Source organism: Bombina bombina, chromosome 6 (assembly GCF_027579735.1).
Source record: "Bombina bombina isolate aBomBom1 chromosome 6, aBomBom1.pri, whole genome shotgun sequence".
Taxonomy (NCBI): domain Eukaryota; kingdom Metazoa; phylum Chordata; class Amphibia; order Anura; family Bombinatoridae; genus Bombina; species Bombina bombina.
Genome location: NC_069504.1, coordinates 35,883,457 through 35,909,661, shown reverse-complemented (window position 1 = coordinate 35,909,661; position 26,205 = coordinate 35,883,457). Strand labels below are relative to the sequence as shown.

Below are 26,205 nucleotides of genomic sequence, written 5' to 3'. Positions count from 1 at the left end.
TAAATAAAGTGTTTAACCCCTAAACCACCGCTCCTGGAGCCCACCTACATTATATTTATTAACCCCTAATCTGCCCCCCTACACCGCCGCCACCTACATTATATTTATTAACCCCTAATCTGCCCCCCTAAACCACCGCCACCTACATTATATTTATTAACCCCTAATCTGCCCCCTACACTGCCGCCACCTACATTATATTTATTAACCCCTAATCTGCCCACCCTACACTGCTGCCACCTACATTATATTTATTAACCCCTAATCTACCCCCCCCTACACCGCCGCCACCTTCATTATATTTATTAACCCTAATCTGCCCCCCTGCACTGCCGCCACCTACATTATATTTATTAACCCCTAATCTGCCCCCCCTACACCGCCGCCACCTACCTATATTTATTAACCCCAAACCGCCCCAAACGTCGCCACCACTATATTAAATTTAATAACCCCTAAACCTAAGTCTAACCCTAACCCTAACACCCCCTAACTTAAATATAATTTAAATAAATCTAAATAAATATTACTATCATTAACTAAATTATTCCTATTTAAAACTAAATACTTACCTGTAAAATAAACCCTAAGATAGCTACAATATAACTAATAGTTACATTGTATTTATCTTAGGTTTTATTTTTATTTTACAGGCAAGATTGTATTTATTTTAACTAGGTACAATAGTTATTAAATAGTTATTTTCTATTTAATAACTTCCAAGTTAAAATAAATACAAATATACCTGTAAAATAAAACCTAACCTAAGTTACAATTACAGAATTGTATATATATATGTATATAAGCATATACATACAGAATATATTTACTGGGAACACACAGTTCCCATAGACTGCAAGGTAAACACACTTTTCAGTGCAGTTTTTTTTTCTAACACCCCACAGCTGCCAACTTTACCCCCAAAATACTGCTTAGTGCAGTCATTTTATTAAAAAATAAACATACAAAAAAGTGCTGAATGCACCAAAAATAGTGAGACTAAAACAATAAAATAATACAATATACATACAGTATAACATATGACAGACCCAAAAGATTATGATCTAATGTGATGTGATAAATTAAAAAGTCCACTTAACTAACCAAGTGATGATCAGAAAGTGTAGTAGGTCACTTCCTCTTCAAACAAACTCCTGTACAAACATGAGAAACAACAAGAAGTAAAGAGGGCGCCCAAATGGTGTGATAACTTCAACCAAGGATAACGAAACAACAAGGCTAGAAAAATACTCACACATTTCCAAGCACTTCAACAGTGCAAGGAGAGCAGGCTGGACATTTGGAAGTCGTCCAGCAGACTTATGGCTCTCAGGCTGAGTGTCTGCAGTGATTCTGGTGGGTGTGATGGTTCATAGAGATGGAGGTAGCCCAAATCAAACCTTACACATACCGTGCGTGATAGCAACCATCCCAAAAGATATATATACTCAGAGTGACAAAAATGTAAAAGATAGAATAGCTTTAATTTAAAATCAATAAAAGACAAATCTTTAAAAATGTCTCACAACGCGTTTCTCGGGTTTACCGTTTCATCAGAAATCTTGTCAGATAATTATATTGTACTTCCTAGTAAAGCTGTTAATCTTTCGAACTGGCCAAAGTCAAAGAAAGTCCAGCACACATATACCAACTGCACGCTGCCAGGGATCCTGCAACCCCAAGAAATAGACAAAACCAGAAGAGGCAACAGCATAATTTATCACCAAGTTTATTAGGCAACACAAAAGCCCACAACGTTTCGGGCTTTTACCCCTTAATCATGTGGATACAGAGTAACAAAGGTATTTCAAGTATTTCTATTAAATAAAAATATGAAATTTCTTTAAAATTGATATTTTATATGACAAGGTATTTGACTAGAAAGGGCTCAAGTGTATATATATATATATATATATATATATATATATATATATATATATATATATGCTCCAAGAGGTAGAAAAGTGGATCACGAAAACAAACTCTTCCTAAACACTGAGACAACTGTCACAATGATCTTTGGAACGATTCCTAAATTACACAAATTACAAAATTCCCATCTATGCATCAAAACGATATCAAATTGCACACTGACTGCAGTCCACTCTTTCAAATACTTGGGTATTTTGTTAGACCCCAATCTATATTTTGGCCTCCACATAGAAAAACTAATATCTAAACTTTATCCAAAACTAGGTGCCCTGTACAGAAACAAATCTTGCCTCAGCCCTACAGTAAAGGAAAAGATTGTACAGCAAATGCTGATGCCTATCATGGATTATGGGGACGTAGTATATGCACCTGCACCGCAAACTCACCTTAATAAACTTAATACACTGTATAACTTGTTCTGCTGCTTTGTGCTACAATGTAACTACAGGACCCACCATTGTGACATGCTAAAAGAACTAAACTGACTGTCGCTGGAATCCAGACGCACCCTCCATCTTTCTTGCCTTGTGTTTAAGAGCCTTTCTGGGAAGCTCCCACCCTACCTGAGCAGAATGCTCTCCCCGGCTGTTCCCACCTCCTATAACCACCGATCTAGTACCAGCACATTATTTAGCGTGCCTCAATACAAAAAGAAAGCAGCTTGATCCTCCTTTTCCTACAGAGCACCAAAAATATGGAACGACCTCACACACACTTTCAAACCTTTCCCCATTCCTAATATCCTTTAAGAGATCCCTCTATACATATCTCAAAACAGAATGCACCAGTCATGGTTGATTATATATTTTCCACCTGTTCTATGTTAATTTTTGTATATATTGTCTATTAATATTGTTTTTGTATTTTATTGTACCAATGCAATGTTTTCTGCAACCAGGACATACTTGAAATGAGAGAAATCTCAATGTATCCTTCCTGGTAAAATATTTTATATATATATATATATATATATATATATATATATATATATATATATATATATATATATATATATATATATATATATATATATGTGTGTGTGTGTGTGCACATGTGTACTGTATATATGTGTGTATATGTGCACATATAAACACATATACACTTCTGAGTCTTTCACAGTCGAACAACTTGACATATACCATATTGTAAACCCTTTTTATACATTTATTTCAATATTAATATATATTTTACATTTTTTATATATATATTAAAGTGAAACAAGGCAGTTTTAGCTTTCTTTCCACGTGCCAGTGTGTTTAAAGACTTGAAAACTTGTTTGAACTAACATATATTAGGGGTGCAGTAGTGCTACGTTTATTTTAACACTGGCACAGCACAGTGTTCAATAAGTATTCAATAAATATTGTACATGTAAAATAGTGACAATTACTGTAGTACAATTTGCCAGACTATAACACTGATGCCCCTATTTATCAAAGGTCTTGCGGACCTGATCCGACAGTGCGGATCAGGTCTGCAAGACCTCGCTGAATGCAGAGAGCAATACGCTCTCCGCATTTAACATTGTACCAGCAGCTCACAAGAGCTGCTGGTGCAACGCCGCCCCCTGCTGACTCGCGGCCAATCGGCTGCCAGCAGGGAGGTGTCAATCAACCCGATCGTACTCGATCGGGTTGATTTCCGGCAATTCCTGTCCGCCTGCTCAGAGCAGGCAGACAGGGTTATGGAGCAGCAGTCTTTAGACCGCTGCTTCATAACTTGTGTTTCTGGCGAGCCAGAAGACTCACCAGAAACACGGCCCTTCAAGCTCCGTACGGAGCTTGATAAATATGGGCCTATGACACAGATTGCACTGTAATGCTGTAAACAGAGTGAACTGTGCATAACAAAATGGTGTCAGTTACTTTTCTCGCAAACTCATGATGAGTACAGCACTTTCAAAATCTTTGGAGGCTGAACTTCAGCTCCACAAAGCTCTGTATTAGCGAAGCGCTGTAAAGTGAGGTATACCTGTATATATATAAAGCGTCACATAACTCTATCTCTCTGCTCAGGGTCTGATTTCACAAGATCTTTCTATTTGTCTACACCTGATCTGGTGTCACAGAACTCTCTCGGCTTAGGGTTTTGTCTTACAAGGTGCTCTCTGTTCTCTTGATATGGTCTCACATAGCTCCTTAACTCTGTTCATGGTCTAATCACACATGATTCTCCCTCTGCTTATAATTTGTTCTCACATTACTTTTTGTCTCCTATGGATCTAATCTAACATATTCATAACCCTCTCTCTGCTCAAGGTCAGGTCTCAAATGACTTACATCTCTGTCTGCTCTTGGTCACATTATGCATGATGCTCACTTTTCTACTGGTTTTGTCTCACATAACTCTCTCTCTTCTTTGGGTTTGGCCTAACAAACCTCTCTTTGCTCATGGTGTGAGTCTAGCCTTACATAACTCTCACTGCTCTAACTGGTTTCACATGATTATCTCTGATTTGAGTTCGGCTTTACATGCCTATCTCTCTCTCCTGACTGGTTATACATGACTCTGAGCTTTGAGTCTGATCTTACATAACTCCCTCTCTGGGTCTAGTCTCACTGTCTTTTCTCTCCCACATTCAGGGTATGAAAAAAGTAAGATTTTTAATGCCATAATTGGAGCTTATGACCTGAGCAGCCTGCTGATAAAGCCATCAGGATCTGGAGAAGAAAATATAATGAAGATGGCCTACAGTACATTTACCACATATTATTTAGACACAGTTGGAGATTGGGGCCAAGTTGGTGCAAACAAAATATTAGAGGCCATTGAGTACATTACAATGGGTAAGTTTTTAGCAAAATGTACTAGTATGAAGCAGGGAGTATATCATTGTGACCTTCAGGCTGGGGTGTCTGTGGAAAGTATCCATGTAACATTTAAACACCCCAACACTTTGCAGGACAATAAGTCGTCATAGGAAGCCCTTTAGCTTGTTTGTCAAAGGGAAAAATAACAGCACGCTAAAACACATGATATGGCTCCCAAATATAACTTCATCTGGATGATTAGCAACTCCAAAATTAGAATATGATAAATCCAAAACTGATAAACTAGTTAATTATGGGGGGGGACAGTAACATTCTAGATACTTCCAAAATGAATTATCAACCAATGATAATAATGAATTTGGTAGTTTATTATAATTTTTTTATGAAATATAAAAAATAGTTACACTCTGCCATACAGATGTTCCAACATTAGTATTACTCTTACTACTAGTAAAAAGCACCATGGACTTAATATGAATGTAACAAACTCATTATCTGGGCTCTGAACATACCTCTATCATCAGTTTAGTGGTTCAGAGTGAATGTATAGGTATATGAGAGCATGTAGTTATGTAGGTAAGTACATGAGTCTTATTACATCTAGCATTTATTTGTATTAATTAACCTTTTGTTTCAGCTGTGCTCTTGATCTCTGGGGTGAGGCATGTTGGTGATATTCACCCTGGACTGAATAACTCTTCAGACCACGACAGGTTAAAGAGGGTTCATTTATTGAAAAACACACTGCAGTGAGGAAAGAATGAATACAAAGTTTTCTCTGGGGGGGTCAGTCCCCTTCCCAATCATTTATACACAGGAGGCAGGGCATTTCTGGACTCCATATCTAGGCTAATACAGTTTATGATTGGCCAGCTAAAATGCAAGGGTTTTTACCAAATATGGTTATAACATAAGTAAAAAATACAGTTTAGACACAATTCCATTCACTAAGTTCTATTCCTCAAAGTAGCTGGTTTAACTGTCTGACCGTATATCAAAAAAGGGCAAAGGTCAGGGATGAACTAATTTCTGCTCTTATGTTAACAAAGAGAGCTGTGTAAAAAGCATATCATTCTACAAGCTTACTAATTTATGGTATACATCCATCCATATACTCACATATGTTTGGCCTACCAGGACAACACGGGAATTGAATGCTCAGATACAAGGATAGGAAAGGATTAGATTTAGGAGGAATAACAGACATACACTAGCTACCATAAATCATTGCCCCTTAAGCAAGACTGGCCTCTCCTGACTAACAATGCCTGCATAGAAATTAACCCATTCAGACCTCACAAAGCACTGAAGAAAAAACAGTTACAGATATTGTTTATTATTTTCAACAGTCCCTCCTCTGATGCTGTTAAACTCTGACAATAGCATCAAACAGCAATATGATTTAGTTGGATTTAGTCAAACTGCAGTGCAGAGTTGCCGTGGTCATGGCAATGGGGCACACACAAGGCTGGAGCTTCACAGGAGGGCATCAGTCTGCTGGTTGCTGGGCTGACGAGGTTACAGAGCTTGTGTAGCATTAATTTGAGACAGATTACTACAAGAGAAAGAAAAACAATTAGTATGACAAAGATTAGCAAACCTTGCAGTATCTGTACCCCCAATTTACGCAGCCATCCTGACAGGCCAAAAGTCAAATCAAAATCCAAAACACTAAACCTAATATCATGCAGGATAGTTAAGTAATAACATTATAATTTTTCCATTTGTTCTATCTAAGTATTGAGCTTTGGTTTTCCACATAATAAAAGATAAGGAAGCAAGTGTCTGTAAACAAACATAATGAGATATGGCATTACCTGAAGCTCAACACATTGTAATAGGATGTGGTTTAAAAGCACAAAACCAGCTACTTCATATAGATAACATATATTTTATACTCTGCAGCTGGTATAACAAGTCTAAAATAGATTAATATAAAAACATTCTTTTTAGTATACTGTCCCTTTAAGAGACTGTGGTTGCACAGGTTTTGTAATCTATATCTAATAGCTAAACATAAGTATATACGTATTTAAGCACAATTATATTAACACCTAACTACCTTGAATGCTCACTGCTATTGAAATGAATGCAAAACTAATAATCCATCTGAAAATAAACAAAAACAAAAACAAATAGAGAATGTGGGGAAGGAGCAATATACAAAACCTCCCAGATACATTAGCTAAAATAATTAACCCAATCATCACTGGGAGAACATTTAACAAGTACACTTTTTATATGTACTTTACAAAAAATGAAAGCAAAATAAAAATGAATGTATAGTAATGTTTCATTGTCATTAGTGTAACATTCTATACATTGTTGAAATGCCTAATTTAATAGTATTTTAACTAAAAGAACATTAATACAGAGGTACCAGACTCATGGATATGTGGTATGAAACCACAGATCCAACAGGCACCTGTACCATCAGTGTGGCAGTAACAATAAAAAAATGCATTGTCTTGTTCCCATGGGGTGGTATGGCAGACATAACTGGGAACAATGAGAATACCCAAAATATAAAAGGATGCATGGTGAGTTTGATATACAATTACACAGTAATAGAATGAATAAATCATACAAACAGTAATTTCTAACATTTGAGTGATTACTAAAAGCTTTATAAAACAGAGAATTACTTTACACACCAGTAAAAACATCACTAGGGTGTAAATGCGGCATACAGAAATTATAATGAAAAATAAAAAATGAGTTCATTAGCTTTAAACATTCAGGAAATAATCAAGCACTATCAGAGAATGATACTTCCCAAAGGCTCAGTCTTTATGGATTTCCTTGCCAGCGATAGGATCAGTCTGTGGTATACCAATTTGTAGTGAGATCCATGATTTAACTTCGGTGACTTCAGTGGCTGTATTTGTGATAAATAATACACAGACAGGCCCCTTCTACTTTGGCTCTATAGGTATTTTTCTGGAAAAACTTTCAACCATTATAAGATCACCAGGTGAGATGGCATGCACTACACGATTATCATTCTGTAACTGTGCAGCATGTACCTGGATATGGAAAGACTTAAGCATTGATGTTAGTTGTATGTCATAGTCTCCAAAATCAACATCACAGATATTATATTTACAGCCTGTTTCTGAGCAATGTTAAACTAATAGTCACCAGCATTTTACAGGGGGTATTGTAGAATACAGGGTAATTTATGTTTCTCTTTAAAGGATCAGTAAAATTGAACTTTAATGATTTAGATAGGGCATGCTATTCCAAACAACTTTAAAATTTAATTTATCATCAAATTTGCTTGGTTCGCTTGATATTCCCTGTTAAAGGCTAAAACTAGGCAGGCTCATAGGCGCTGATTTCTAAGAACTTGTAGGCTGCTTCTTATTTCACTGTCTGGCTGTGAAAAGTTAATTAATGCACTGCTAGTTAAACTGTGCTACCTATACAGCATTCATTGACGCAAGAGTCAGCACTAATTGGTCAAATTGCAAGTTTATAAAAAAGCACTGAGATAAGTGGGTAGTCTGCAGAGATCTGGATGCTAAGTAATCACAGCGGTAAAAAAAAAAGTTTATCAACACAACCATGTTGATCATGTAAAACTGGGGAATGGGTAACAAAGGGACAATCTATTATTTTATTTTTTAAACAATAAAAATGTCAAATACACAGTCCCTTTAATTTCAATAAACTTTCCCCCTGACGATTTTATTAGTCACAAATCTTTAACACATAGATTCTGCAATTATTACTCCAAGGCAGCTATACACTTTCTTGTTCCCCTCTAGACACATTAAGGAAAACTTTCCCTAGTTTACAAAGTAAGTCTTTCCTAAATACATTATTGAACAGTTTTGGAACATGTCATTCTGTTTCAGGACCTACAGTTACACTCAAAGGTTCTAATATGTGGTATGATATACCCTTATTCCCAACTAAAGTAATCATTACAGCTTTTAACTATATTTACAAGGGGATATGTGCTTTGTCTAACAAGAACTGACAGAGTCTGCATTCTTCGTAAACAGTCCCCTCTCCCCCTCCTTTTTCTTATAACACCGGCGCAGCTCCTATGTTTTTTACTGTCTGACTGATCAAAGTTTATCTGTCACATTTTTTCTAGAGTTAAAACATTTTATTCCACTTGAAAAATTAAGTAAAAGAAATTAAACGACCATATACAAACATCATTAATATTATACCTGGTTTAATTGTATTCATCCACTAAATATTATTTGCACTAAATATTGTCTTTGCATATTTATTGCAGCTGGCCAGTTCTGCAAATCAATACAAGACAATATGTATATATAAGAACATTTACAGCATATAATTTACCATCAATAATTCTGTGTAATTTCAGTGGAGAACACAATAAACCTTATACACACAAAAGTTCAAAATACAACATTTACCTTAAACTACACATTGTGCACTATTGCTCTGACAAAATCATACAGCAGAGACACATCGAACACTGACAATGAACCACTAATTAAAACTTCAAAAATATTCACTCCTAAGGTGGAAAAACCCTACCATACAAACGTCTAATATCTCCTTACATACCTCCAGCACCTCTTCAATATTTATACACATTTTCATGAGCAATACATTCTGACAAATGAATACATTTCCTCTCAATTATGCCCATTATCACAAAATTGTATAATATACACTTACTTTGTCCATGGGTACTCCCTGATAACAAACACTAAAACATGATTTACCCTACTTAAAATGTCACTTAAGGAATATAAAGCACAGTTCTTAAGTTATTACTTAATCTTTTAATCATTCAAACACAAACTTTTCTAACACATTCATTTACCAGTCCTATCAGTATTCCTATACCCCTCCCTCTTACATGCAGCTCTTGTGTCTGTGTTTTTGTGCTGCTGGAGTGAGTGACCAACAATCTTTTCTCATGTGTCCCACTTCTCCACATTTGAAACATTTTATTCTTTTACCCCTTGCACTCTTTTTCTTATTTTTTTGCTCTTTTTCTTCCCTTACTGGGAGATTTAATTCTAATTTTGTAATTTCTTTTTGATAATTATCCACTAGCGAAGCCTTTAAAGACTCACACTGTCTTTTTACTGCCTCAGTATTCCATTTAAAATATGCTTTCCACTCTTCTGATGTAGGGTTGATCTTTTTTAAAACCTCTGTTAAAACATTACTTAGTGTATTTATTTTATCTAGGTTCCAAGAGCCACCCTCTGGCCATATATTGGACCCTTTTGTTTTGAGTTAGGTGGGACCATTTAGTATGATACTTATTACAAAAAGGGCCATGGTGTTGATTACTTTTTACTATTTTTTTTTTTTTTTAAATGTAACAGGGTTTTTTACTTACGATTAACACACATTTTAACAAACTAAAACAACAAAACCAACGAAACAGAACAAAAGAGAATTGTATTGTATCAGGGGAACCTTCACCCCAACCTGGCAACACTACACCACATGTCTGCCCTTAAATGACTGCTGCAGTCTTACGTTTACCCAGGATAGCCCCTTCACTAAGACTAACAATATTTTCTTCACTGGGAATACTATCAGTGCTCATACATGAAATAAAGCTGTGTAATCAGGGCTTATCCAGGAGGTTTTCCTAAACAAATAATCAGATAACAGGTAACTATGTTTCCTCTTAGGGTATCTGCCAGGTCACAGTTTCGGATATAGGTTTGTCACAGTTCCCCTTGCATTCAAACACTGACTGGTTAACGTCCGGTGGGACTTGCAGTCAGGTTGGGGAGGCTAGAACTGTAAACCCAGTCTCCTAATCCCAGTTGCATTTTAATAGACACCCTCCTAGGTCACAAGTTTTTTACTTTTACAAAAACAATTTACACAATACAACACACAACATTAATGAATCAATAAACGGAGCCTCTTAGGATAGCGTCACCCAGAACCCCAAACAGCTCTGACCCCTCACCCAGAGACACTGAATTACTGTTACACTAAAAACAAAAAAAAATGCTCTTACCATTCAGACAGGTCTTAATTGAGTGCCCCTGGAGCAGAAAGTCTTTGCCACTTGGACTGGTGTCTGAGATTGTGCCATCCTGTTCAAGAGGGTTCGTTTATTGAAAAACACACTGCAGTGAGGAGAGAATGAATACAAAGTTTTCTCTGGGGGGGTCAGTCCCCTTCCCAATCATTTATACACAGGAGGCAGGGCATTTCTGGACTCCATATCTAGGCTAATACAGTTTATGATTGGCTAGCTAAAATGCAAGGGTTTTTACCAAATATGGTTATAACATAAGTAAAAAATATAGTTTAGACACAATTCCATTCACTAAGTTCTATTCCTCAAAGTAGCTGGTTTAACTGTCTGACCGTATATCAAAAAAGGGCAAAGGTCAGGGATGAACTAATGTCTGCTCTTATGTTAACAAAGAGAGCTGTGTAAAAAGCATATCATTCTACAAGCTTACTAATTTATGGTATACATCCATCCATATACTCACATATATAACTACAACACAAATACAGTGGCACCACCACGGCAAGCTTTTCTATATTTACGTTAGTTGACACGATATGTATTCATGTCTTGGTAATTATTGAGTAGAAAAGTGGTGCTGTGCAGTGAATAATATACCAGACAAAAAGAGGAAAAGATCCCCACAAAAGACTGCACGTCTAGCACTCTATGCCTGGACTAGATAGTGAGAAATTGGGATTTTAAAAATTAACTTTTATTAGTACATGTTAAAATAAAAGGACTCAAAGTTAAAAACTACAGAACTGGAGGCCCCATCCACCATGTATAGTAATCCTTTGATATGTTAAATGTGATTAAGGGATGGTATACAGATGGGATGCGTTTACACAGAGTAGTTTTCTACAGAGTGTAATGGCGTGAGCGTGTTCTACGTATAATCACTGCCTGTGATATACGAAATGGGATTGAAGACTATTGATAGTGATCACTAAAAAGTCATTCACTCAGGATGACCTATATCTCTTATTTTCGTCTATCCTTATGCTGTAACAATGGTAGACTAGGTGATCACCTGTACAATGGCTAGTTAGCTATATAACAATAGCAGAGTATTGCATTATCATCTGTAATAATTGTCAATAATATCTCTCAGACTGATACATGAATATGAATATAGTGGGTGAGTTGCTGCTGTCTTAAAGTAACATGTGATAAAGATTGTTTCATGTGTTAGTAGTACTGCAGTACTTTCAAACCCATCTGGTTATGATAGTGAGGTTTGCTAATGTGGCCGTGAGGCAGCAGGAAAATGAATTTTGTAACTGAGTACAATATTATATATATATAATTATTAATGTAAATATAACCCCAGTCTCTGAATTTGTATGATAGTGTTATACACTGTAATGCCACTTGCTACCGTGAGCATCAACACTTATTACTTGAATAACACTTTGCTTATACTTCATATAGTTTGTGCTCCATTAAACCCCTCTCAGTTGTGAATAATAGGATCTGCTGCTTAGTTGGAATGTAAACAGCGGAGTAAATGAGTTGCACTTGATATAATTTATTAGATTTGTGACAATGTATCAGATATTGGTACTTTCTGGTGAAGTTATTATAAGTGTTGTGACAGACCCTGTGGTCAGAACTAAAAGAATTGACCTTGTGTAGCTTTGAGAAGCTGTTTTCTAAAAGACAGGTTTGCTGGCCTCAGCTATTGTGTGCTATAATTACGTTTAAGTAATAAACATTCCATTGTTTAATCACATCTAGAGAGCAGACGCCTCAGTGATAAGAAAATCCAAGTGTGTGTCTTGTGTTTAAATTGTTATCAGCTTGAGCAAGGTATTCTATTGTATCATGTCAAAGGGCGTGTTCCCTCCATCTAATGTACAACATTCTTTCAACCCCCCATCTGGGGTTAGACCTGCATATATACTGGGCATATGGCCCTTAATAAAGTCATTCTGTTTTAAACCTGAAAACTGGCTGGGTTGTGAATTGCTGATTCCCTATGCAGGACATTGTTCATCTGGTGTTAACCCTTGGTACACTGTTGGTACCGTAACAAGTGTTATATGTGGTACATATTCACACTTGGTGTGCCTGTAGTAGATCTACTAATGGCTGTTATCCTTAGTACAGTTATACTTTATTGTTAACGTTAATGCTACTAGGGGTAATTCCCCTTGTGTATTAAGTAATATAGTGATAGCACTACTGATAGATCATTACTAATCTCTGGAATGTACTATTGTTACCGGATAATGCGGTTTGTATTCGTAATCGGTCTTTTAAGTAGTGATCTATTTATAGACGTGAGTGTGTGCACAACATAGGGTTAAATTGTCATAGCCGCTTGGTGCGGTCCACTTTTGAATACGGGATTGGTAAGTAATAGGCTGCTTGCAAATGCAACTTGTTTGTGTTACTTAAAATTAAATTGTTATTACCGCTTCTTGCGGTCTACAAATCCACTAGTTGTGATGAATAGCAGGCTGCCAGTAGATGAAAACTGTGTACACAACTCAGAGATAACTTTAATGTGTTAGTGGTTGTTATGTTTTTTATACATCAAACACTGTTATTAGCCTAAATGTTGCCAGATGTAGTTCCCTTTATACTATGTATATTGTAATAATAAAAATTGCTGTTGGGTATTACTTTGATTTCAATGTTAATGTCGCTAAATGTGGTTAGTATTCACATTCAATGTTTTGATTAGCGGTCTGTTTACAGGCGTGAGTATATGCACAGTGTAGGGTTAGATCAACTTTACCGCTTAGTGCGGTCCACATTTACAATCGATAATTTTGAATAACAGGCTGCTTGCAGATATGACTGCTTGTGTTACTTAGAGTTAGTTTATTATTGCCGCTTCGTGCAGTCCACACCTCCACTCATTATTCTAAGTAGCGGGCTGCCAGCAAATAGAGTTGCATATAAAACTCTGAGATAGCTGTTACGTAAACGCTTAGTGCGGTCCACATTTACATTCGACAGTTTAAATAACATGCTGCTTGCAGATATAACTGTTTATATTACTTTAAGTTAATTACTTATTTCCGCTTAGTGCTGTCCACACTTCCACTTATTATTCAAAGTAGCGGACTGTCTAAAGATAAAGCTGCATATACAACTCTGAGAAGGCTATACGTGAACGCTGAATTATAAGTTAAATCAATTTTGAGTTAAATAAATTCGTCTCTCCATATGTATTGGACTACAGTTCTGAGTAACTTTAAAATTAAATAGAGCTCCCCTAGCTCTACAACCCCCTAACGCGTTTCGCCCGTATAGGGCTTTTTCAAAGGCGTCAGGGGGTTGTAGAGGTAGGGGAGCTCTATTTAATTTTAAAGTTACTCAGAACTGTAGACCAATACATATGGAGAAACGAATTTATTTAACTAAAAATTGATTTAACTTATACTTCAGCGTTCACGTATAGCCTTCTCAGAGTCTTCTCAGCTTTATCTTTAGACAGTCCGCTACTTTGAATAATAAGTGGAAGTGTGGACCGCACTGAGCGGAAATAAGTAATTAACTTAAAGTAATATAAACAGTTATATCTGCAAGCAGCCTGTTATTTAAACTGTCGAATGTAAATGTGGACCGCACCAAGCGGCTATGACAATTTAACCCTATGTTGTGCACACAATCACGTCTATAAATAGATCACTACTTAAAAGACCGATTACGAATACAAAGGGGAATTACCCCTAGTAGCATTAACGTTAACAATAAAGTATAACTGTACTAAGGATAACAGCCATTAGTAGATCTACTACAGGCACACCAAGTGTAAATATGTACCACATATAACATTTATAATAACTTCACAAGAAAGTACCAATATCTGATACATTGTCACAAATCTAATAAATTATATCAAGTGCAACTCATTTACTCCGCTGTTTACATTCCAACTAAGCAGCAGATCCTATTATTCACAACTAAGAGGGGTTTAATGGAGCACAAACTATATGAAGCATAAGCAAAGTGTTATTCAAGTACTAAGTGTTGATGCTCACGGTAGCAAGTGGCATTACAGTGTATAACACTATCATACAAATTCAGAGACTGGGGTTATATTTACATTAATAATTATATATATAATATTGTACTCAGTTACAAAATTCATTTTCCTGCTGCCTCACGGCCACATTAGCAAACCTCACTATCATAACCAGATGGGTTTGAAAGTACTGCAGTACTACTAACACATGAAACAATCTTTATCAAATGTTACTTTAAGACAGCAGCAACTCACCCACTATATTCATATTCATGTATCAGTCTGAGAGATATTATTGACAATTATTACAGATGATAATGCAATACTTTGCTATTGTTATATAGCTAACTAGCCATAGTACAGGTGATCACCTAGTCTATTATTGTTACAGCATAAGGATAGACGAAAATAAGAGATATAGGTCATCCTGAGTGAATGACTTTTTAGTGATCACTATCAATAATCTTCAATCCCATTTTGTATATCACATGCAGTGATTATACGTAGAATACGCTCATGCCATTACACTCTGTAGAAAACTACTCTGTGTAAATGCATCCCATCTGTATACCATCCCTTAATCACCTTTAACATATCAAAGGCTTACTATACATGGTGGATGGGGCCTCCAGTTCTGTAGTTTTCAACTTTGAGTCCTTTTATTTTAACATGTACTAATAAAAGTTAATTTTTAAAATCCCAATTTCTCACTATCTAGTCCAGGCATAGAGTGCTAGACGTGCAGTCTTTTGTGGGGATCTTTTCCTCTTTTTGTCTGGTATATACTCACATATGTTTGGCCTACCAGGAAAACACGGGAATTGAATGCTCAGATACAAGGATAGGAAAGGATTAGATTTAAGAGGAATAACAGACATACACTAGCTACCATAAATCATTGCCCCTTAAGCAAGACCGGCCTCTCCTGACTAACAATGCCTGCATAGAAATTAACCCATTTAGACCTCACAAAGCACTGAAGAAAAAACAGTTACAGATATTGCTTATTATTTTCAACAGGCATAAATTGTAGAATCTATAGGCGATGACTAACTTTATGCATTGGTCATCATACCATATTACATGGATGTAGACCCTGGTGAAGCAGATGTCCATAAGGAGCCACAAGTAAAATAAATCATTTTAATTTATTTTACTATTAATTAAAGTAATAGTTTGGTTATTATTAAATCTTGTAAAGCACAGGACACCTTGAAAATATAGAGCAAAATTAGTTTCACGGTAAGAAAGTAGAAGTGTTTGTTTATTGTTTTTTTCATTAAAATGATCACATGCTGTTCTCCTGAAATGTAACCAAATACTATAAGGGAGCGGATGATTGGGTTAAACCAAACTGTACAATCACCCAAAAACATTAAAAATTGTGCCAATATCTTTATTGTCTTTTGTGATTTGACAATTAATGTTTTTTTTTAAGTTATGTGATTATCAATGCTTATTTTCCATGAAATTATTTCAATTTGACTACAAACTAATCAATACTTATAAAAATTTACTTTGTTCCATATTTTCATTTGTGTACAAAAAAAAATCTATCTATACCAACTTCATAAAAACATATACACTGTTTGACCAAAAGTATGTGGACACCTGACCATCACACCTATATGAGCTTGTTGGACAATCCTATTGCCAGAAATTGCGTTCTTTTAGGAACAGGTGAAAAAATTAAAACATACACACAAGTGGTCAATAAAAGATCTTATATTGTTTACAGAAGTTAAAAAGCACTGTTACATGGGTTACGTAGAAGCAAAACAACATAGTAACATACAAAAAGTGCAAATTAATATAACAATTATACTACATTAACGACCACATTTAGATGATACCTTACCTCTATGAGAGTCTGTTAAATAATAAATACTTATTCTAAGCCAATATAGTCTGTGGTCTCTCTCTCTCTCTGATGGGCAAGTGTTCCCAGACTTCCTGTTTGTAAGTCTCTGATCTTTAGGGACTGTTCCAAGACTGGTCTCTGGGGGGGGCAGCAGTCCTGGACAGTGGAAAGTGGAAATTTAAAAGCCCAGCAGTTTTTGAAGATCATGGTAAAACCTTAGATCAGAGTTCCTTTCTCTACAGCCTTCAAAACTGCAACCTCTCCTATGTTCCACTCTCAGCAATCCCAGAACTACTGCCTCTCAAACGTTCCACTCTCAGCAATTCCAGATCTGCTGCCTCTTCAACGTTCCACTCTCAGCAAACCCAGAACTGCAGCCTCTCCAATGTTCCACTCTCAGCAATCCCAGAACTTCTGCCTCTCCAATGTTCCACTCTCAGCAATTCCAGAACTTCTGCCTCTCTAATGTTCCACTCTCAGCAATCCCAGAACTACTGCCTCTCCAACGTTCCACTCTCAGCAACCTCAGAACTACTGCCTCTCTAATGTTCCACTCTCAGCAATTCCAGAACTTCTGCCTCTCTAATGTTCCACTCTCAGCAATCCCAGAACTGCTGCCTCTCCAACGTTCCACTCTCAGCAATCCCAGATCTGCTGCCTCTTCAATGTTCCACTCTCAGCAATCCCAGAACTGCAGCCTCTCCAATGTTCCACTCTCAGCAATTCCAGAACTTCTGCCTCTCTAATGTTCCACTCTCAGCAATCCCAGAACTGCTGCCTCTCCAACGTTCCACTCTCAGCAACCCCAGAACTACTGCTTCTCAAACGTTCCACTCTCAGCAATCCCAGAACTGCTGCCTCTCCAACGTTCCACTCTCAGCTATCCCAGATCTGCTACCTCTCCAACATTCCACTCTCAGCAACCCCAGAACTGCAGCCTCTCCAACGTTCCACTCTCAGCAATCCCAGAACTGTAGCCTCTCCAATGTTCCACTCTCAGCAATTCCAGAACTTCTGCCTCTCTAATGTTCTACTCTCAGCAATCCCAGAACTGCTGCCTCTCCAACATTCCACTCTCAGTAATCCCAGAACTGCTGCCTCTCCCAGGTTTCACTCTCAGTAATCCCAGAACTGCTGCCTCTCCAACGTTCCACTCTCAGCAATCCCAGAACTGCTGCCTCTCCAACATTCCACTCTCAGCAATCCCAGAACTGCTGCCTCTCCAATGTTCCACTCTCAGCAACCCCAGAACTGCTGCCTCTCCAATGTTCCACTCTCATAAACCCCAGAACTGTTGCCTCTCCAACGTTCTACTCTCAGCAACCAAGAACTGCTGCCTCTTCAACGTTCCACTCTCAGAATCCCCAGAACTGCTGCTTCTCCAATGTTCCACTCTCAGCAAACCCCAGAACTGCTGCCTCTCCAACGTTCCACTCTCATAAACCCCAGAACTGCTGCCTCTCCAACGTTCTACTCTCAGCAACCCAAGAACTGCTGCCTCTCCAACGTTCCACTCTCAGAATCCCCAGAACTGCTGCTTCTCCAACGTTCCACTCTCAGCAAACCCCAGAACTGCTGCCTCTCCAACATTCCACTCTCATTAATCCCAGGACTGCTGCCTCTCCCAGGTTCCAATCTCAGCAATCCCAGAACTGCTGCCTCTCCAACGTTCCACTCTCAGCAATCCCAGAACTGCTGCCTCTCCAACATTCCACTCTCAGCAATCCCAGAACTGTTGCCTCTCCAATGTTCCACTCTCAGCAACCCCAGAACTGCTGCCTCTCCAACGTTCCACTCTCATAAACCCCAGAACTGCTGCCTCTCCAACGTTCTACTCTCAGCAACCCAAGAACTGCTGCCTCTCCAATGTTCCACTCTCAGAATCCCCAGAACTGCTGCTTCTCCAATGTTCCACTCTCAGCAAACCCCGGAACTGCTGCCTCTCCAATGTTCCACTCTCAGCAGTCTACCTAAACTTAGTCTAACTGTATTTGTATTTAAACACATTTTGTCTAGTTCACTTATTGGCAATCTAAAGTAAAATCTAATGAAAAGAAGCTACATAAATTATTACAGCTATTGTTTCTCTATGGCTCAGAGGCAAGGGGTTGCCTCCTATTGTCAGCATTATGTTTTCTTTTTTGTCTATAACATGTAGCAGATCAGTAGTTTTCCTTACTGACCAATAGCATTCCTTTTTTGTATTATCTATAAAGTAGCCAATCACCTTTCTAATTGTAGGTTATCACCAGCAGCTGCGTTATCGTAAATCAGATGGCTCCTATGGAACTTCCACTGGTGTATCAAGCACATGGTAAATGTATTCAGGCCTGAAAATTCATATAAATGTGCACGATTGTAACTTCACCAAGCTCTTAACTTTGCTATTTTCCATACCTACTTAAACCATCTTGGTCTAATTACATATGTGCTGAAGCTTCTTAATACTATCAGAGCTCTACACATGGACCAGGTAGGGCCGTACAGAAAATAAGGTGTCAACAAAGATATGCTTTGTGAATTAGGGATGCATTTAGAGTTATATGTTATGCTTATAGTTGGGGATTACGGCTAAAATTTTGGGGGCGTTAATGGTGATGTTAGGGTTGGTGCTGGAGTTAGGATTTAAGAGTTAGCTTTGGTGGATTAACATTCAGATTAGACTTAAAGGTAAAGGATAAGGATGGGTAAGAGATAAGTTTGGAGGTTAAATAGAAGGATTAGATTTTGTGGTTATGGTTAGTGAAAGTTTTAGGCTTTGTGGTTAGGAATAGGGTTAGAGTTAGCACTGCAGAATATGTTTGTACTCTACAAATAACTGAAAATAATAATAATAATTTTGGTTAGGGTTGGGTTTATGGATAAACTTTGATACTTATAGTAGGGTAAGAGATTTTTTTGGGTTGAGTTAGGCTTTGGGTGATAAAATAGGGTTAAAGTTAGGGGTCATGGTAAGAGTTGGACTTAAAGATAGGCTTGGTAATAGTTAGGTGTCAATGTTGGGGCTAGGATAAGCTTTTAGGTATTTGGGATATTGTTATATATAGGGGTTATGGAGACTAAGGGTAAGCTTTGAGGTTAGGGACATGATTAAAGTTAGGTTTATGGAGAGGGTTTAGGTTAGAATTAAGCTTTGGCTGTTAGGGATAGGGTTAAAAATTGTGAGATTTTGTTGTGAAATATATTTAATGCATCAAAATATTTTGGTTGTTGGCATGTAGTATAGTTCACAAAATTTGTAGCAATATTTTAATTTCTCTACATGATATAATATTTTAATTACAACTTGTATGTACATTTTGATTTACTGACTTTTCTATAAGAATATATAATATGAGTAAGGGTTCGCGTTAGAGTTAGGCTTTGCCTGTTAGGGATAGAGTTAGAGGTTGGAGTTATGGTTAAGGTTGGGTGTTATTGGCAGTCTTTGGGTGTAAATAACCCATTCAGAGCTATGTTAGCGACTGGGGGTTAGGGTCAGGCTTTGCGGGTTAGCCAGAGAGTTGGAGTCATTGGTCATGGTTAAAGGTGGGATCAAGGTTGTGCTTTGAGGGTTAGGTACATGACAAATTCCTAGACTACCAAAGACAATTTCAGCACATTGTGAAGTAAGTGGCCCTGGGTGAAAGGTTATTTTGAGAGAGTACTGAGTTGTCATTGCAGCGGAAATAACATGTTGGCTTACTCAGTACCTCATCTCCTCTGTTTGCTCAGCCCTTGATTACTGTGTATTCTCTCACTCAGGCTCACGGCTTATGTTGTCAAAGTGTTTTTAGTGGCCTACCAAGTACATATTGACTTTGGTCTTTTGTGTGATGAAATAAAGTGGTTGATACTGGAGAAGCAGAGGCCAGATGGAAATTTTAAAGAGGACAAGGCTGTCCTAGCTAAGCAGATGATGGTATGCATTCAAATGACATAATCTCCCCAAGCCTTCCTTAAATTCATTCTGTATTTACTTTTCTCAATTTATGTGTATTTGTAAAAATGACGTATAACTATGTGCACCTACCTCTCCCTCTGCTCTCCCCATATCTCTTTTCTGTGAGCCCTGCACAAGTAAAGTGTGAGAGGTGTGATAGCACTTCAAAAGCACCCAAGCAATTTCAGGCCAAGCCCTTGTGCCGTCAATGCAAAATCCATTTTAGGTAACATGAGAAAAAATTGAATTCCTCTATATATTGCTATACAGAGAATGTACATTGAGGTCCCTAACTAATAAAGGGTAACATACTATGGGCTCCTATGCAAGTTGCTATTGTAAAGCTGCTGTTAATAAGTCTAGGGAGACTAGATTTTTCATAGTGATTCAGTTTTAGTGACTGTCTCATGCAAGCATCTATTATTTAGTAACAGCTCGCTGTATGCAGATCACTAAATAATAGCACTGCCTGAAGGTTGGTCACTTAGAAACTACCTGGCGATTGGTCTAACTGCAATCACTATTATAGCCGATTAACCCTAACCATGATCACTATAGCTTATTAACTCTAACAGTGACCCCCAGTGCACTTTAAGCCTAACCATGCTTACCAGATCCTCATAGTGCAATAATTCCCAATCAAAACCTCTTCTTGTCAAATTGTACTTTACAGCACACTGCCAAACACCTGTCCTACATGGCCCCCTATTGGTAAACCCCCTCCTAATTTACCTTACCCAATACTACCATCCTACTTTGTGAAGATGTAGCACCAAGGGATAGTACCCCCTTTAGCTCTGACTGTGGGCTATCTAGCTAGCGCAAAGGAGGGAAATGGATGATTGTAAATATGTTAGTACAGAGTGCCTCAGAATTGGGCTAGGTGGAGGGAGAACCCTTGTGGGAGTGAAGTGCTCTAGCTGTAATTATAATTGTTATACTGAGGAATAGATTATATGGAAAATAAAAACTTTATAGGTTAAAAACAAGGATAGATCAGTTACAATATAACAATATAACAAAAGAAAAAGCACAAATGATTAAAAAATTGTTAAAATGATTAAGCACAAGCAAAAGAAAAGTAAAGTAAAAAAAAAAACAATTTTTTAATCATTTGTGCTTTTTTTATTGTTATATTGTAACTGATCTATCCTTGTTTTTAACCTATAAAGTTTTTATTTTCCATGGACTCTTAGGTTATCAGTATAACAATTATAATTACAGCTAGAGCACTTAACTCCCACAAGGGTTCTCCCTCCACCTAGCCCAATTCCAATACTACCATCCCATCTGTAACCCCTCCCTACTTACCAATTCCATCCCCAATAGGCCTCTTAACTCCATAATTAATCAAAAATAAAACCTTACTGTTCTTGGAAGTCATTTTCTACTACTGGTTCCTTAGAGCACCAGCAAGAGGGTGCCGTTCAACTCTATCATCACCTCTGGTGCTTATTGGAATCAGGTTAACCAGTCAGGATTGTGTATGGGTGGTCTAGCCATTAAAACTGACACCCACAAACTCTTCAGGTTGCTTAATGTTATTTTAGTGTTAATGTTTTACTTAATTATTGTTTTTCCCATTATGCTGGTTGTGTGGTGAAGATCACCCAAAGGCAGCTTTTCTGGAAAGAATCTTGATGGGTGCAGGATTCAGTTCTATAGGCTAGATTACGAGTGGAGAGCTATTTATCACTTCCATGCTAACTACACTAGGCATCGTCTTTTTGTGTGCCGATAATACCGTGCGTATTACAAGTTGAAAGTAAAAAGTTTTCACTCGCGAGACCCAACAAGTTGCATTTTCACATTCCAATATACTTCACATAGAAGAATATGTTCTATTTATTCATAAATACATATATATATATATATATATATATATATATATATATATATATATATATATATATATATATACACCTATATATAGATGATTATCTATAGGTATAGATATATACATATACTGTATATATATAGTATATATATATATATATATATATATATACATATATATGTATATATATTTATAAATACTTAGTTCATATTTCGCTATGTGAAGAACATTGGAATGTGAAATATTTACACTAAAAACACAATATAACACTTTATTAAATATAAATATTGCATAAATATGATTTGTCATGTTTTCAGCTACTTGACTGCAAAGGGCTCCACTGCACATACACACACACTAATTTAGACATATATTTATGTATCTCTATGTCAAAGCCCTTTGCAGTCTTTTTTTTCTCTAACACCTGAGACCTCATATCTTTGAGCCCTTATAACTGTTTAATGCAATTTTCAATAACTTTTTTTATTAGATGGTGTTATTATGAGTGCAACTGTACTGTTAAATAACTTTTTTATGTGTTTTGCACCACTTTTTATTCAAGCGTAACAGTTAACCAGAGCTCTGAGGTTGCGCTATCCTGATGCACATTAAATTCAATTGCTCTTGAGCGAACGCATTTACTTTCAACTTGTAATATGCGCGTTACATTCGACGTGCCCAAACACCTGCAATAATCCTGTTATTGCCTGCGCATAATGGCGCGCCACTCGGGGCCTACGATGGTAAAGGTCAGTGTTTTAGTTACTTTATAATTACGGACCTCCTTCCTCATGTACATCAATAGCGGTACTAGACAGGAGCACAGACACAAAATTAGTTTCTAACAAACCATTCGTCAGAGGAAAAAAAAGCGGTAATTTGATCCAATATTAGTTCTTTTGGTTCAGCCAAAATGTGACTTTATTCTTTCATTAACAAAAAATTGTTAACCCCTTATTTCCTAAGGAAATGTCTTTACAGCAACGGAGATGCAACTCAATAGCAGCTTAAAGGGACAAGAAACCCACATTTTTTTTTCTTACAGGATTCATATAGAGCGTACAATTTTAAACAACTTTCTAGTTTACTTTTTTTTTCTTTTAAATTTGCTTCATCCTTGCTTTGATGGAGGCACAACAATGCACTGCTGGGATCTAACAGAACACATTTGGCCAGCCAATGTCAACCTCAATATATGTGGAGTCACCAATCAGCAGCTAGTTCCCAGTAGTATGTTTCTGCACTTGAGTATACCTGGGAATGCTTTTTCAACAAAGGAGACCAATAGAACAAAGTAAATGAGACAATAGGAGTAAATTGGAAAGTTTAAAATTTCACGTTCTATCTGTCGCTTTAAATACAGTCAAAGTTGTAGCTAGTGTAATTTTTAAATGGGATCAGGATTGCCCATAACTAAAGTGAAGCTTACGTACTTATTGACTGGCACAGACACCTGACAACGACATTTCCCGCCTGCAGAAAAGCCTTTCCCGCCTCCATAGTAAAGTTTTTTAACACGTGAATTCATCAACTAAATTTTTGTATCATGTGGATTTGTTAATTTGTTTAACTAGATGCTCATTTTGCATTTTAAATTAAATTCAAAGAATACAGCACAATTAGTGACTTTTCCGCCCATTCGTCTAAATCTAGATATGACTGTTGTGCTTCTCAATAACTGTCATTTTGTTTTATGCTTCTCTGTGTCCCTTGCTAATAAGTCACTGATCTCTGAGCTTGTCACTGCTTTGTACCTTCATGCCTCTTTACTCAGCAGCACAATGAGTTATACGGCTTTATTGTCAGCTCTTCCGTGTCATTACTTTGTATCTCTTTGTCACAATTGTCCCCACACACAGATGTCATTTCTCTCTGTCACACAGGGTGGAGTGAGTGGATCTCAGGAACAGGACATCACACTTTCATCTTTCATCCTCATTGTTATATTGGAGAGTAAAAGAATATGTGATGTGCACGTCAATGTGAGTGAGCAATTACCTTACATGTTTTTATCCTTATGCTATAACCTAATGATTGCTATTGATGTTTACTTATCTCTATTACTCCAGAGGAGGCATAGTCAGCCCTCATTCTTAGCGAAATATTATCCAAAACCTACTACCCACAATACCTGCATAGAATGTTTCACCTTCATTATCTACAGGGTATTGAGTACTCTCAGCATAAGCTGAAAATGAACAATAACACGCAACATCAAAGCACCCACAGACAGAGCCTACACATAATATCCCGTTAATTAGTCTTGCACGGTATTCTCCAACTCTAGAATATACAGACATTCCACCAAAGCTGCATAAATCTTAACAACCTCATTACCCACATGGTTCCCTCCACTTTTAACTCCAGAAAATCATGTACAGTAAATATACAGAGACCATCAGAAGAACATCCTCCAAAATGGTCTATATAACTGCCACCCAATACCTGTAGAGTACCCAAGAATACCCAGAGTTTATTCTACCTGAAGAATATGGTGAGTTTCACCATACCCAGAGTATATCTGAAAAGCCAATTTGTGTCGAGTACCTGCCACCAATAATACCCAAAGAGTTTGTTCTACTTATAGAATATGCTGAGTTTCACCATACCCGAAGTATAACTGAAAAACCAGTAGAGTACTCATCAACCCAGTTACTGTACATTACTCTTCAACAATAAATATAAAGCAATATCCACTTGAAAAAGCAGCAGAGTATCTCTGGCCAACTACTGCCAATACTTACACAACATTAATCAACCCCAATACATAAAAAATTGATGGATGGAGCTAGGGGCAGGGGAAAAAGATGCTTGGCCTGTTGTATATATTGGATCAGGATTTATCAATGGATACAGCATCTTGATGAGGTTTGTCCTAAGAGTGTAAAAAAGGACAAAGTTATGGAAATGTCAGTGGTGTATGTAGTTTATGTGCTGTCCTAGGCATTGGGTAATTTGCTGACCAGGGGGGCATATGGGATCACCACCTCCACACTAGACAACCACTGATTTATAATAAAATTAATATAAAACATTTGAAGAGCACATAACAGAAATCAATCTGTTAAGTCACCAACTACAGGGAGAATCTGCTAGAGTTGTCAGGAGACAAGGCAAAGTTTGGTATACCAGAATAGCAATCCGATCTTTCATCAAACAAAAGGGATATCCCAGAGAGTAGTTAGGAGGCAAGCCAGATTCAGGAACCAGAGGAAAAACACAATCAGGATCTCAAGCAAGGTCAGAGGCACTACCAGACTGGTAGAACCACAATGTCAGTGAAGGGAGTGGTCTGTAAGGCTGCCTTTTATAGCAGAGCTGACGAGGTAACTGACTGCAGCTGGCATGCAGCTGGAGCTACAGAGCACAACCAATGCAGGCAACAGGTCTCCCAAAGCATCAACACAAGCTAAAGCCCTCTGGTGGCACAGAGAAAAGGATACAGGCTTTGAATAACGAATCCCAGGTTGAATCTCAGACAGGACCCTGACATTAGTAACCTTAGAGATTGCTGTTTCTGTGGTGTGTTGGGGGAGATATTCAGATTGTAATGGATCAATGAGAGATTTTAATGAGAAAAACATATACATATTAGCCTTTCCAGAAGGTTCAAGGCTCTCAGGGTTTCTCCCTGACTTTTATTGTTTTTGCTGCCATATTAGACTAACCTGTCTTCTCCAGTTGCTTGTAGCAGAGTGTGTAACGCTGCTCACTACTCCAGGCTCCCTCTTATGGCCAAACTGGAGAACATCATCAGAGAGAGACAGGTTGCTGTCCCAGAATGATGATGTCATCATCCCCTATTTAAGTGCCTCAGTTCAGTCTGCCTTTGCCCTTGTGTAGTCTCAGACTTCTCTATGAGTTCTAGTGTTCCTGACTTTGTGTATAACCTGACTTGTTTGACATCCCTTCTGGTT

The 26,205-nt window shown here is 37.4% G+C and overlaps 1 protein-coding gene across 3 annotated transcripts in view; it reads left to right on the top strand.

The window, feature by feature from the left end:
• Positions 1-26,205, top strand: part of LOC128662561 (complement C3) — a 568,605-nt gene that overhangs the window by 397,372 nt on the left and 145,028 nt on the right. For all 3 annotated transcript variants that reach the window (XM_053716362.1, XM_053716361.1, XM_053716360.1), the window contains 4 exons: positions 4,515-4,718; positions 18,771-18,843; positions 20,274-20,430; positions 24,172-24,270. In XM_053716362.1, coding sequence (XP_053572337.1) covers positions 4,515-4,718; positions 18,771-18,843; positions 20,274-20,430; positions 24,172-24,270 — 533 coding nt within the window. The remainder of the gene's footprint in view (positions 1-4,514; positions 4,719-18,770; positions 18,844-20,273; positions 20,431-24,171; positions 24,271-26,205) is intronic.